Source organism: Diadema antillarum, unplaced genomic scaffold (assembly GCF_040938485.1).
Source record: "Diadema antillarum isolate AM-2024a unplaced genomic scaffold, OU_Dant_1.0 scf00000109, whole genome shotgun sequence".
NCBI lineage: Eukaryota > Metazoa > Echinodermata > Echinoidea > Diadematoida > Diadematidae > Diadema > Diadema antillarum.
The window spans coordinates 2,187,501-2,201,561 of record NW_027270998.1 but is presented as its reverse complement, the minus strand read 5'-3'; the positions used below and the strand labels follow the sequence as shown (position 1 = coordinate 2,201,561).

The following is a 14,061-nucleotide window of genomic DNA, read 5'->3' as shown; positions in this document are numbered from 1 at the left end:
TCCTGGTTTCATTGTTGCTCTCGAGCCTGTATGAGAGAAGAGGCTTTTCCTGGAAGTATCCAGACGTATTGTTTGAAGAACTGCATGGCCACAGGCTTTTCTGTAATATGTTGTGCACAGCTTTGCAGTCAAACGACTCATGATACATGTAGCTACTGATACTGTGATGATGTTAGTGGTAATGCAGAAGGAGAAGTGTATGAAGTACCTGTAGTTGAGTAATCAGTTAAGGTAATACAGTGAATAATGAGAACATAAATGATGCTGATGAAATATTGAAGCGATAGTAATTTTGCTGAAGGTAATGAAATCATTATTATCATGGATAGTAGTAGAGGTGGTAGTAGCAGTGGCAGTATTAGTCGCAGTATCAGTAATGATGACGATGATAAAAATATGACAAAAAATACCAAAAGCATAACAAGACTAATACAAATATGCAGTGAAAACAAAACACAATCACAGATTTTCATTCATATTTCAATATTCATTCATTCATTCATTTTTCCATCTCCAAGAAAACATGTAAATGCAATTTTGTTTTTACAAAAATTTGCATTACAAAATATGATAAGTGAAATTTATGGATATACTAATGATAAGGTAAAAAACCCTCACACAAATAACATTCTGAAATGTTGAAAATGCTGGAGATGGGAAGAATGCTGGAGATGGGAAGAATGCTGGAGATGGGAAGAATGCTGGAGATGGGAAGAATGCTCAGAAAGCAATGCTTGCAGGTTGCATCCCCCTCCAAATATAGTACCACAATTATGCATACGTCATTGATCTTCTATTGTTGTACGTGAAAACTTAGACAAACACCCAAACAAATCCTAATACTAAGTCACTGTTATGCAGAAAAGAAAATAGGAAAATAGGAAAAAAGAGAGAGAAACAGAGAAAAGGAAGAGAGAGAGAAGAAGAAAGAAGAATATGAATGTATCCCTGTCGATATTATACTGAAATCAGACTTAACCACATAATAACACAGCAAACTCCCCTAGATGGACTATCTAGATTGAATTCCCAGCCTCTTATATTGTCTCCCCTCAAGTCTAGTGACAATTTTCTAGTGATGCAAGAGAAATTAGATTCTTGTTTCTGTTGTGGCATAGTAATGGTATTATAAACATGACTTTAGTGTCATTAACGCATTCACTTAATGAGTTCAGGGTCCTAAACACAGAAGGGAGACCAAAGCATGTGACGCCCAGGGCAGGATACTACTTTCAATATGTACTTTATTGCGTGGCTCTTATATGTTTTCTTTGTTTTTCGTGCACAAGTGTACGTGTGTGTGTGTGTGTGTGTGCTTTATGTTTTGTAGTATCTTGGTTGTCTTTGACGCAATAAGGACACATGTCGTGTTTGTGTGGAACAGAAAATTTACAGCTGTTTCAGTTTCATACATCTGTCAATCAAAGCAAAGTTCTTTGTGTTGTTGTTGTTGTCATCCTTTGTCTGTTCTTATTTGGTCTCTCCTGCAGCCAATAGTATGAACAGAATATGTCTCTGAGCCAGTCAGAGCTGTGGTTTTCTGTGGTTTGTGTTGACATGTGATATTCTCAAAATGTAGCTTGACTTTACATTATGTTTTAATGTTCTGTCATAACCAAATAGAACTTTTATTTATAACTATCTCCCTTTCTATGATCAGTGGGGAAGTTGCAATGGCTTATAAAAACACTAAGATAAAACATTGCAATTATGGTTAGCCTGTGACTGCTTGTAGTTTGTATACTGCTTCATTTCTTTCCCTTTTCTTTGAATTCCTTTATTTGTTTGTTGTTGTTATAAGAATTCTGCCCAATTAATTTTTGCTGTTATAAATGCGTGCTTCCTCTGAAATGTGCAACTACCCTCTCTGAGCAGTGCATTCCTGGTATGCATCCTGACTTGAACAAGAGAGGGCAGTCTCTGTGTGTGCTGTCAGTCAAAATGCAGCAAGTGTATGCGCCTCAATCTCATCTTTAACTCACTGCATGCTTGGCTCAAAAAGAGTATTCTCGTGGGACGGCATCAGTGTAGAGGCAAACTCATACACACTGTGTTGTTGCAGTGATCACACTGGTTGAACAGACCTAGGGGTAACACTAGGGGATCATATTCAGTGGTAACAGAAGAGGATCCAACTCATTAATTACACACTGTGATCAAACTGTGTGAATCACTCACCATGATTCACACCTACTGTCCATGATCAGTGATCAGACTTAGACGCAGTGAGATCAACAGCTCCACCTGCTGGGGGGAAGCTGAAATGGTGGGAAGGCAAGACGACGTCATTATCGGTGGCAACACGTAGCAACCAGGCTCAAAATCGCCTCCTCCCCCTCCCTGCTGGTGGCAGTTCAGGTGCCAAGTGCTATTTGACTGGCCAGAAACTAGGCAGCCCCGCTCTCTCTTAGCTTACTCACTCACTGCCAAGTCTGTCCAAAACTTGACGAACAGCTTGGCCACCTCCTTCCGCGCGATGAGTGAGTTCTGTGGTTGTGCTATAAGAAGCATCACCGGTTCTCTGCAGGCTGCTCTTCTGGTAGAAATTTTCCCATGATATCTCCTGGAAACCAGTCTTTTGCTTAAAAAGTGGAAGTCTTCAGAGCTGAACGTTTGAATACCAGTGTATCTCTTGCCTCGTCCAGAAATCTGACATCTCTCCAGGTTCAGCTCTTTCCCACATTGAGAGGGGAAGAATCGATGCAAGTCTGTGGATTCTTCCCAATTGGTTCCTCCAGCTCTTCAGAGATGGTCTCTAGAACCTTGTCTGGCTCTGATGCTCCCTCCTACCCCCTGGCGGGGAGCATCGCTGCGATGGGGGAGCTCTCCTTCTCCTCGGCAGTCTGCGTCGAGATTTTTCTTGGATGCATGGTGGTTTTGTTGGTATGTAGGTCTCTGTTTCCCTCATCTCTGGATGGCTTTGGAGATTATTCCATCCCATGTCTTAGAAGATACTTTGGGGATGTGTAGATATATGCACAGTAGTCTGCTGCAGGGACATTTATTCTCTTACCTGTGACATAAGTTACAGTTTTTATTATTTATCTCATTGAAATGTAATTGCAGGATTGCTAGTTTTTACAGGTGTGCTTTATCCCCTTGATTTTTTTTTCTCCTTTTCTTGGCTTTTTTTTTTTTTTTTGCATTTCAAGGTGGACAAGGTGTCGGATATATTCAATTCAATTTCAATGTAATTTCGGTTTATGTTCATATTTTTGAATGAATATATACATCAAATATAACAAAGTACAAAAAATTCATACATGGCTAGGATGCACAATGAATTATTGCAAACATAAAGAATATGGTGGTCAATTTATGAAAATTTGGATCTAAGTATAATTGATGCTAAAGAAATATGATGAAACCTACTTGAAAGCAAGCTTGTTAAAATAGTATAGATATCGAGGTTAGGAGCTCAGATACAACATAGGACCAAAATATACAAAACATAAAGAAAAGACAAGAATATTTTGGGATATCTAGCAGATTCTTCTCAAATACAGATAAGGAAAACAAGTAAATTTTGACCAGTCCATGACTCAGGAAGTGTATGCATTCATAGCGGTCTCAATTATGCTATGAAAAGGATATGCCTATGTGCAGGCCATCCATTTTACGTTATAATCAAGTGATATAGCCCAAATTTGTATGATGTTAAGTCTGGGTCGTTAGGTCCCTCTTGAGGCATCTTGGTATTCTTCATGATTACTCTAAGCAGAAATGAATGCTACTGAGGCTTATTTTGAATTCTAGGTGTTGATAAATTCTTCAATTAAGCTGTACATACTAAGTCTAACATCTAGAATGTAGAATATGTCATAATCTAGTCATTCTAGAGCATTATAACTGCATTAAAGTATTACTTATGTATGAGCTTTCCGTCACCAGTTTATTCCCAATGCAATTTCCTGTCTACTCCAATATCCAGTAAAAAAGTAAAAGACTTTTTGAAGAGTTTCCAGCAATCTAGCAGACTCTCAACTTCAGTGTAAATTGAAAGACTCATATCACTCTCTTTTATCCTGGCCTTTAAATCAATGATTCTTTACTCCCCCCCCCCCCCCCCCCCCCCCCACCTAAAAATAAAGTAAAGAACTTGAGCCATTTAAGATGTAATGAATTCTGTAGCTGTTCATATCAGTCGATGCAGGTTGTGTTAGCTTGACAGTAAAAGAAAAAAAAATGAGGTTGTTACAGGAAAGGTGCAAATAATGAGTTGATATTATCTCGTCTTTTTGTTGCACAGTCAGTTTTACTTTGCTTTCCTGTAAGTGAGCAAAAGAGGTTGTTGCCATTTCTTCAGTGTTTGAATTATTTTAAAGTGCACTGGGCATGTGTAAAGTGTTATGTTTGAAGCGGTATGTTTGATGCAACTTCCTGTAACAACCACTCAAGTCGTTAAGAGCAATTACAACCATCCTTCCTCCCTTATCCCACCCCCATTTTTTTCAGCCCCCCCCCCCCCCCCGCTAGTATAAGTTTTCATAATGTGTTTACTTCAACTCTCTGATTTTACAACAATAACAATAAAACTATCACTATCTGTGGTTTACCTGGTACTAATAATTCTTGGTTGTTCACTCAACCCAAATTTAAAGTGATTTTTCATTGTGCCCAATTTTCTCCTAGGAGATTTGTGTTTTTGCAGTCAAACTGTTTCTGTCATGTATTGTTTTTTTAACAAAACTATCACTATCCCTGGTTTATCTGGTACTAATAGTTCTTGGTTGTTCACTCAACCCAAATTGAAAGTGATTTTTCATTGTGCCGAATTTTCCACTAAGAGATTTGTGTTTTTGTAGTCTGTTTCTGTCATGAATGGTTTTTATAATGAATTTTTTTCGCTCCCAGTTTCATTGTGGAAACATGCTAGCCGTTAACTGTTGCTTCTCAGGATGTTTACTGCTACTAGGAATTTCTCTATCTCTAGATATTCTTTTTTTTTTCTGATTTACAGTTGTTATGAGCACTCAACTTTCAGGGACTAAAAATAGTTTGTTATCAAAACTTTCTGCCTTTTTCAGCTTTCATTTTCAGAAGCATTCAATGTATTTGAGGACAATATATTTGAGGACAATGTTTGGTTTTTAGATTAACTCCTAAATGATTCTCAGTAAGTGTTTGTAGTTTTGTTTTCACCCCAAAACATGAATACCACGTTTGTAAACAATTATATTTGTATTCATATGTAAATTTATTTACTAGTTTTCTGTCTTTTTCAGCTTTCATTTTCAGAAGCATGAAATGTGTTTGAGGACAGTGTTTGGCTTTAGATTCTGTTCATAGTTTTGTTTTCGTTCTTCCCCCCTTAAAAAGAAAAGAAAGGAGAAGTGACTATCACATTTGTAAGCAGGGGTAATTCATTTATTTGTTTATGTTTTCATTACATTTAAATGGCAAAGAAAAGAATATGTGGTGTTGTGCACTGAAACTTTTCTCAAAGAATATTTACTATGTCCAATTCTGTCTTTATTTCATTTCACAGGCGAGCTCGTGGAGAAAAATTCGCAACATGGTGCATTGGTCTCCCTTTGTGCAGTCCTTCAAGAAGAAATACCCTTGGGTACAACTTGCAGGACACCAAGGTAAGGATTGTAATTCACTTTTACTACCAATACAAGAGAAAATGAAAGTAAAGGACAGAGAGGGTGATGAGAAATATAGCCACACATGCAGTAGGCAGTGCTGCACACTGGCACTGGTCCAGTGGTCCGGGACCAGTAGAAATCATTGTCGGACCAGTAACTTTTAAGGAATGGACCAGTAAGAAATGGAAAAACTGAGCACCTACTGGTCTAACAGACAGGTTGGACCAGTAGAAAAAATGGGTTAGTGTACAGCAGGCCTTTTTGTTATTTTTTTTTTGTGTGTGTGTTCATTCATATTCATATGTTTTTTTCATCCTGCCATTATTTATTCATTTGTTCATTTCCTTGTATATTTTGTTATTTATAAATTCATCCATTTAAACTTTGTGCATCAGTTGACATATATCATGCAGTCATGTGAAGCTCACATGTCTTATGTTGTATCTTTATTAAATTGTCAACTCACCAGTGTCACATAGTATCTTACAGCAGCTGGGTATAGACCAGAGTTGTCTGAAAAACATGCTGTCTTCCTTGGAAGTCAAGATGTATGGGCAGGTGTCGACAGAAACTTGTCAACTTAAGATTAACAAAGCTTTGTCGTGACTATCAAGTCATCACACCTTTAATCTTTTCTCAGAATTTGATTTTATTCATTTATAATCATTCATGCATTGGTATTACTTGCATCATCTATTCATGTAGTAAGCCATAGAATGAAATATTAGATACAAGGATATTATATTCAATTCCTTTTTGTTTCTATCAAATCTCATTATTTCTTTCCCTCAGTCTTCAAAATTCTTTATTCCTGTGTGTAATCTGTCTCAAATCTTTCCCTTGGCACTTAGGGATTTCTCTTGAGATGCTGCCTCCCAATTATAAATCCACTGTAATTGACAGTGTTGCCCTTCTGCTATCCCTCTAGTCGATAAAAAAAAATCAATCTATTCTTTGTCGGCCACATTGCTTGAAGGGGTGTCCTTGTTCCATGGATTAAGATGTGACTGAGTATAGTGTGGCATTGATGATGAATGCAACATGATATGCTTCAGAAGTATGGAGAACTATGAAGAAAAGTGTATAGTGTGTGTGTGTGTCTGTATGTTTACGCGTAGGTGTAGAGAAAAAATAATTTGTTCCTCTCTCTATGTCTTGAACATCAATCCACCTCCTCCCTCTACCCACTTATTTCCACAAGTTAATCCTGGAATGCTTGCTTCGATCACCAGATACTTTTTTTTTTCTGTGTTCCTAAGATACTGAGGCATATTACTTGTTGCATTATGCTTTATTGCACTTATACACTGCTTGGTCACAAATTCATTTGACAAATTTGATGTTGTTTAGAAGCCTGGTTTAAAGCAGACACCACTTCTTGCAAAATCAAAAATAAGCCCAGCTGTATCCACAGAATAGATTATCTCTGAAGTCTCATTTGTCTGTATGAAAGTAGAAAGATTTTTATGTTCTGCAGCAAATGAACAAATCTTAGGAAAAGGAAGGAAGGCTTAGTTTTCAAAGTATCTGTGATAGAAATTCAAGGCTCAAGCCAAAAAAAAAAGGAAAAAAGTGTGCTGATACAAAGACCTTGAATACAGTTTGATTAAAGAACACTGACACAAATTCTAATGCTGATATATTCAGTATCTGTCATTTATTTACTTATTTATTTATTTATTTATTTATTTATTTATTCATGCATTTATTCATTTATTTATTTGTTTATTCATTTATTCATTTATTCATTTATTTATTTACTTATTTATTTTAGGGAAACAGATTTGATCTTCAGAATCTGATTTAGAAATATTTTAAGAGACCAACTGACATTGACTGGTGATATTTAACTGAAGGTTGTGAAATGCGGACTGTTTCCAAGGAATAGGATGGAAGATATGCATCGGCCATATCTGATCAGATAAAAATGACTTAAAGTAATATTGACATCAGTCCCTAATTAGTGTGTGATATTTCATCGTGTCTATATCACTATCTACATATGTTTGTGTTTATTTATATATGTTTTATCTATATATCTATATGTTTATCTATCTTCATAATGTATTTATTAGAAAGAGAGATACATCAGTGTATGTAAGATGTTGAGGTATAATGTCTAATATCTCCACATCTCTTTAATCCAAATGTAAGGAGTGTCCTTGTAGATTCCAGAGACCTACCAAGCTGATATACTTGCATTTGATTTGTTCTTAAATCATAAATCTTTAATTTCTGACATCTCCTATTAGTTGTAGGTTTGTCATTATCATATTTGCTTTAATTCTACATAATAGTGTTCAAAGTATGGTGACACTAATGCCATTACAAGCAATACAGAGAAACACCAAGATAGGTGCCCCCCTTTTATTACATAATGATCAAATACCATGCATTTAGTGGCTCTGCATGGTTGAAGTTTTGGATTCCAAGATGGCAGGAATAAGACTTTTTCTGAGGGGCATAGTCCTAAATGAAATAGTACAATTTCTGTCACCATAGAATCAATATATTATTTCACCAATTGTTCCAAACTGTGATAAGATATTTCTTTTTAAATGTCTTCAGATGAATAATAAAAAAAGTATTCAAACATTTACATATTGTTGTGTATACAGTTGGGGTGCTGTGGTGGACACAATTTAAATAGTGGTCTGTGAGGGCGATCAAGATTGCACTTTACACACACATTGATGTAAAAAACATTGATGGATCGCATGTATATGGCAACATTTGTAATATTACCATGAATGCTGTCATATTTAAAAACACTTTCCTCCATTTGCACTTTTTTTCCAACATTGTAGTATTGTTATGTTTGGTCACATGATACTATGTAGACCAATCACTAAACAGGATTTCATTTAAACTAAAGGATATGACGTGCATTGTGAACCAGAAACAGTGATAGAAAGACATTAAAAAAAAGACAAATGAACATCTTTGGTTCTCAGTAATGATGCAATGCCAGTAGCAGGAGCAAATTAATTTCCCTTCACTCTTAATACTTTCCTTCTGTACTCAATCTGTGAATACTAAAAATATGACATATGCGGGATTTTTAAAAAATACTTTTAAAGACACCCTAGATCAAAGTGCGTCATGCAGCTCTCTTTGGCAGTTTAATTTTGCTCTCAGAAGTAGATCACGCTCTGATCACTCCCAGTCCCCAGCTCACATGCTGCTTTAGTTTCTTGCCATTCCTTGACATCATAAGTGACGTGGTGCACAGACTCACACGAAAAAAAAGGAGAAGCAACAACAACTGCCTCAGATGGATCGTCCACATCTGGGACCTCTGACGCACAGGATAAAACAACTTTAGTAACTGGCCCAATTGGCCTGTGGAGAATTTGTGATTCTTCTTCTTTCTTTCTTTTTTTTGGGGGGGGGGGGTGTGAACAGATGAACCATTATTGGCTCAATAATTGGGGGAACCCCATGTGTATCAGAATTATAGAATTAGATTGTTTGGCTGTTCATATTTGATTTTTTTTCTCCCTCCCCTAAAAAGTCCATTTGCAACTCAGCATACAATATCTACTAAGAACTGCTTTCCTTCTTAAGAGTCACTAGTCACAGATTTTTTTTTTTTTTTTGTTGGCATAATTGTATCATAGCTAAAAGGTAATACAGGAGGGGAAAAACATCCTGGATTAGTGGTAGTTCTCTTAGTTCTGAGTTGTGATTGATTGGTTTTGAAAAGTGTACAGTTTGAAAGCTAAGGCTTATTTTGCAGGTCCCTGTTTATGGCTCTTCTGCTCCAAATAAAGCAGTGTTTCTTGGATGTATTAGGAATGCAGAATTAAAACAGAAATACTGAACCTGATAGTTGTATCAAGTTAACCCGTTTCCTACGGGAACCTGGTTAGCTGTGTATTAAGTCTATGGAGATTTAAGAATGCAGTATGGAACGGGTTAAGGGAAGACTGACATTTTGTTCGACCCGAGTACTGTCTCTAAATGTAAATCACATCATATGTATGCCACACTCAGAATCTGGGTATTGAAATCAGCTGTAACTTGAACTTGAATATATCTCATCGCAGGAAATCAGTGGACAGGAGCTGATGAACAAATGCACAAACACAAACACAAACACACACACAATAAACAATTTATACAGACACAGACATACACTAAAGGAAAGTACTCATGCACACACACACACCCTTACTCGTAAATACTTTTGCCTTTAAGGTTATTGTCTTCCGGGCTTTCCTTCTTCCTTTAAGTGGAACGTTGTGATCGAGTATACTTGAGATTAATCATTTGACCACCAAAGATTCTAAAAAGGACTATTGAAACCACCTGCCCTCACAGAGCTTGATGCATTCATGTCACCAACCTACTCACAAGTGGGCTGAGGATGTACCTCTTAAATCATCCTTTTTCTTGACAGAGTTTTCTCAGATGTTTGGAAGTCTGTTCTACTATAGGTTATGATGCAAAGACTTGTGTTTTATTTTAATAATGATAGTGTGTGATCTGATTTTTTTCCTCCCTATATGGTAAGGGAGAAGTATCAAAGGGTATCCTCAGTGAGGTTCAGGCCCTCAGTTAATCTGTCCCCCACTTGAGAAAGAGTGACATTTGGCTGCACGACTCACTCCCGGCTGCTCCTGCGGTATGAAAACAGCATTAATCCAAAGTTTCCTGTCTCTTCCTGTGTCCATGGCAACCAGATGCCTCAAGATACAGCCAATCTCCCACGACCACCTTTTCCTCATGCAATCGCTCTATTTTTGGGGTTAGGACCTTTCGCAACAACTTCTAGAGAAAAAAGAAAAAGAGAGGGAGAGAGATAGACAGGTTAGAGAAATGTGATACATGATCTAATCGTTTGTCCTTTTTTAAACAAAATGTCAAACTTTTGCTGGACTGCTGACTCTGAACATGAAAATAAAGAATAAGGACAATTTGCCCTTAAACAATTCCGCTTTATTTTTGTCACTCACATTTAAGCTGCATCTTTGAGGCATTTGATTTTAGAGTCAAACCAACCAATCCCTGTGGTTGGCAATTTTTGACCTCGTTATCTGTATTCCTGAGGAAATTTCAAAGACTTTGACAAGTGTGTGTGTATATATATATCTAGCAACTTGTTCAGTATGCAGATTACTTTTTGACACTTTTAGGTGTGACGTGAGAAAAACAGCTACTTTGGTCATAATTTCAGTGTTTGGTTGTTGTTTCTTGTTAATCCTACAATGTAAGATACATCTACAGTCAACCACCACTGATGTCACATTTTCTTCAGTTACTCAAGATACAGTGATTAATTCTGATGATTAAGAAACATCCTTTAAATTTGTGAGCACATTAACAATCTCTTCTTCTTCTTTTTTTTGCCCCTAGCTACATCAAAATGTAATCAGCACTTTTTCACATTTGCCTCCAGAGAACCCTTTTCAGGTTCCAAAGATTTGTCTATTGTGTGTATGCATATGAATGTGCATTTCTCAAAGTAGTCTACTCCTTCTGCAACAGTATGAGTAATGTTTCACATGGCATGGAATGTGATGAACAAACTAGTCCTTTAGTTGGAAGGTGCTCACTCCACTCATTCTTTCTTAATACTAGTGTTTAACATAACTTTGGAATATGTGCAATGAAAAATTAATCATCTGTCATTTGAAAGGAACTTCTGTTGCATACCGTAAAACCAGAAATAGTCGCGGCATGAAACTTTTTCAATTTGGAGCTGGTGGCCTTTTTTTGGAATTGCCACCTGCATTCAATGCCTTGCGTAGACAAACACTTTTGCTTTTTTTTTTCATGAATCTTATTAGCTCCCTGCAAAATTTGCAAAAACTTCATGCTTGTGAAAATATGAGGTTTTATAATAACCTGTCAAATCTGAATTCATTCATCAAAATAGCAAGCAGCATTAGCTTTGCAAAGGCCAAATTTAAGATTTAATCTCTTCCCTATATGTGCTGTATTATGGATGTATTTTCCCATAGTATTCCTTTTCAGTACTGATGGTACCTTCCAGTTATCTGAGATGGCCTTGTGTTTTATTCAACCATTTCTCATGACCTTTCATCTATTATTGAGGTATCTTCTCCATGCAAGTCTTCAATTCAATCTTTGGTGAACACACTTTTATATGAATCATGTACATATACCAATAATGATTTGTAAATTAAAAATAACTGCCTTTGCTGGAAACCATGCGGGCATTGACATAATATATCTTGCCGATTTATGAGCTTTCCCTGCTTTTGTGCAAGGCAGACTCTGTCCTCAGAGTCAATATCAAAAGATCAAAGTAAACACGGTTACTTATAGATGTGTACATTGTATACTGGTATGTAGTAACAATCTGGACCTGGAGAATAGCAAATACTAGCAGAAGTGTGATTATAGGCAGTGTAATGCATGCCATGTGGATTGCTCAAGTTCTCCACAGAAATAGAACCTTGCAAAATACTGAACACTTCTTCATGCGAAACAGTGAAATTGTATGAAATTAAATCATTTTCCTGGCTAAAAAAACCAAGCTCTTGAAGTGATGCAAGGACTATAAGGCTTACTGTATATGACAAATATTTCATGAGGTTTGTATTTTGCTGAATTTCACGAGTCTGTTGCTATTCGAATTTAAAGACACACAAAAATATTGACTTTGATCCTGATATGAAGGTAACATGCATGTATACATTGCTCTGTTGGTTACTATGCTGCACGATCGCCCATTGCAAAATCATCAGGAAGTCCCGATTCGTGAAAATTCAGACTCCCTCTAAAATATATGGCATATACAGTAACTTCATAGTGTTGAGTTGATAGTGTGGTTCATTCAGAAATGGGGCAAGTGAGTTGACCAGGAGTCGCCTATCACGTTGAGGAAGCAGAGGCCCCAAAGGAGAGGCGAACACCATCAGATATAAGTACCACATAGAGTGAAGGGTTGATAGGGCTATGTGTATATCAGTCACTATGGCAAGGAAGTGCTGTCCCCTCTTACGTCTCTTTTATTTTTATATTTATTACTTCTTTAAATAGGAAAAGTGATTATATCCCTGTAGCCAAATTTGTCGACTTCCATACACATTTCAGTGTCTCTTGCTTTGATTCCCCCTTGGAGGGGAAACATCACCATAACCCGTTTTGCCAAACCATCTTGCCTCCACATCTTTGTCTTATTTTATGAGTCATGTGATCATCTTGTCCCCTCCCCCCCCCCCCCATCATCCATCAGTCATCCACATGTTCATTTCATTCTTCTGCAGAATCAACATTTTTTCTTAGGAAATACACTTTTGAATCTATGTCCTAAATAATGACTCAGTAAAACCTGGCAGGCATACAACTTTAATGAACCATTTTCTTTTCTTTTTCGTTTTTTAATTTAAAGTCTCTTTTGGTCTCCTACAAGGAACAGCGGAGAGCAATGAGTATTTATGGCACTGTTTTCTTTGCAAGGGTGAACTGACCTTATAAGATATATTGAAAAAGACATGAACAGAAGACAGAAATTCCTGTTTCTATATATGTATACAGCTCTAGACAAAAATATGTTGAAAACGTTTCATTCAACCCTGCAGGTAGTCCTATTGTTCAGTGACTAATCACCCTTCATCAATGTAAATACTCACTAATTATTGTTGGATAATAATCAAGGGGGTTTTCCCTCAAAATAGCAAAATGTGTCCTTCTTTCATGTGCAGAAGGATGTGTTTTGTCCTGTGAAGTAATTACTATCATTATCTATTTTTGCTTGGTGTTAATTAAGTCTGTTTATAACTCACAAGGTCTTACTCCTGTCTGAGGCATCAGGTTTTGGTTTTATCTCAAATGAAAGGAAAATTATATATATTTAATATTTTTTCATACAGCACACACACACACAATTTTTTTGGTGTGTTCTGCAAAAGGATGATAATTTCAATTGTGCACAAGGAACTGGGAAAAGTCAGGGTTTTGTTTCTGGTGTAAAGGTAATTATGTTCAAAGCTTTTTCATGTGTCTGGGCAAGATTATCCAGGAATTGAACTAGGGTAATTATTACATTATTAAACAGTCACATATAAGGGTATGTTTATAACATCCAATTTAAGCTTCTTTTCTGCTTGATACTTAAGATAATGCCCTTTTGCAAATGAACATATACATTAAGTTAAAAAAACAGAAAGAAAATATTGTGCTTTAGTTTCTTTCCCACAATGCTATATGTGAAAAAAACATTGCAGTAAGCTTACCTGAGATGTAAAAGCAGTACTGTAAAAGTGGATATTTTTGCGTGACTAATTTTTCGCGCTTGGCGGGGTTAGAAGAGTTTCACATGTTTTTAATTCCTCGGAATCCAGACGTCGACTACTGGAACGTATGGCAAGCAAAAATATTCGCGTGCTTTTATTTTCGCGCTAGATTCTGGTTGCGCGAAATGCGCGAAAATTTCAACACCACAAAAATTTCCACTTTTACAGTACTTAGCTGTATTTACACACTCCCCAAATTATTG

At 36.6% G+C, this 14,061-nt stretch overlaps 1 protein-coding gene across 1 annotated transcript in view; it reads left to right on the top strand.

Moving 5' to 3' along the window:
• LOC139719384 (uncharacterized) overlaps window positions 1-14,061 on the top strand; it is a 139,355-nt gene that overhangs the window by 105,893 nt on the left and 19,401 nt on the right. The window contains exon 3 of the mRNA XM_071630802.1: window positions 5,489-5,588. Coding sequence (XP_071486903.1) covers window positions 5,489-5,588 — 100 coding nt within the window. The remainder of the gene's footprint in view (window positions 1-5,488; window positions 5,589-14,061) is intronic.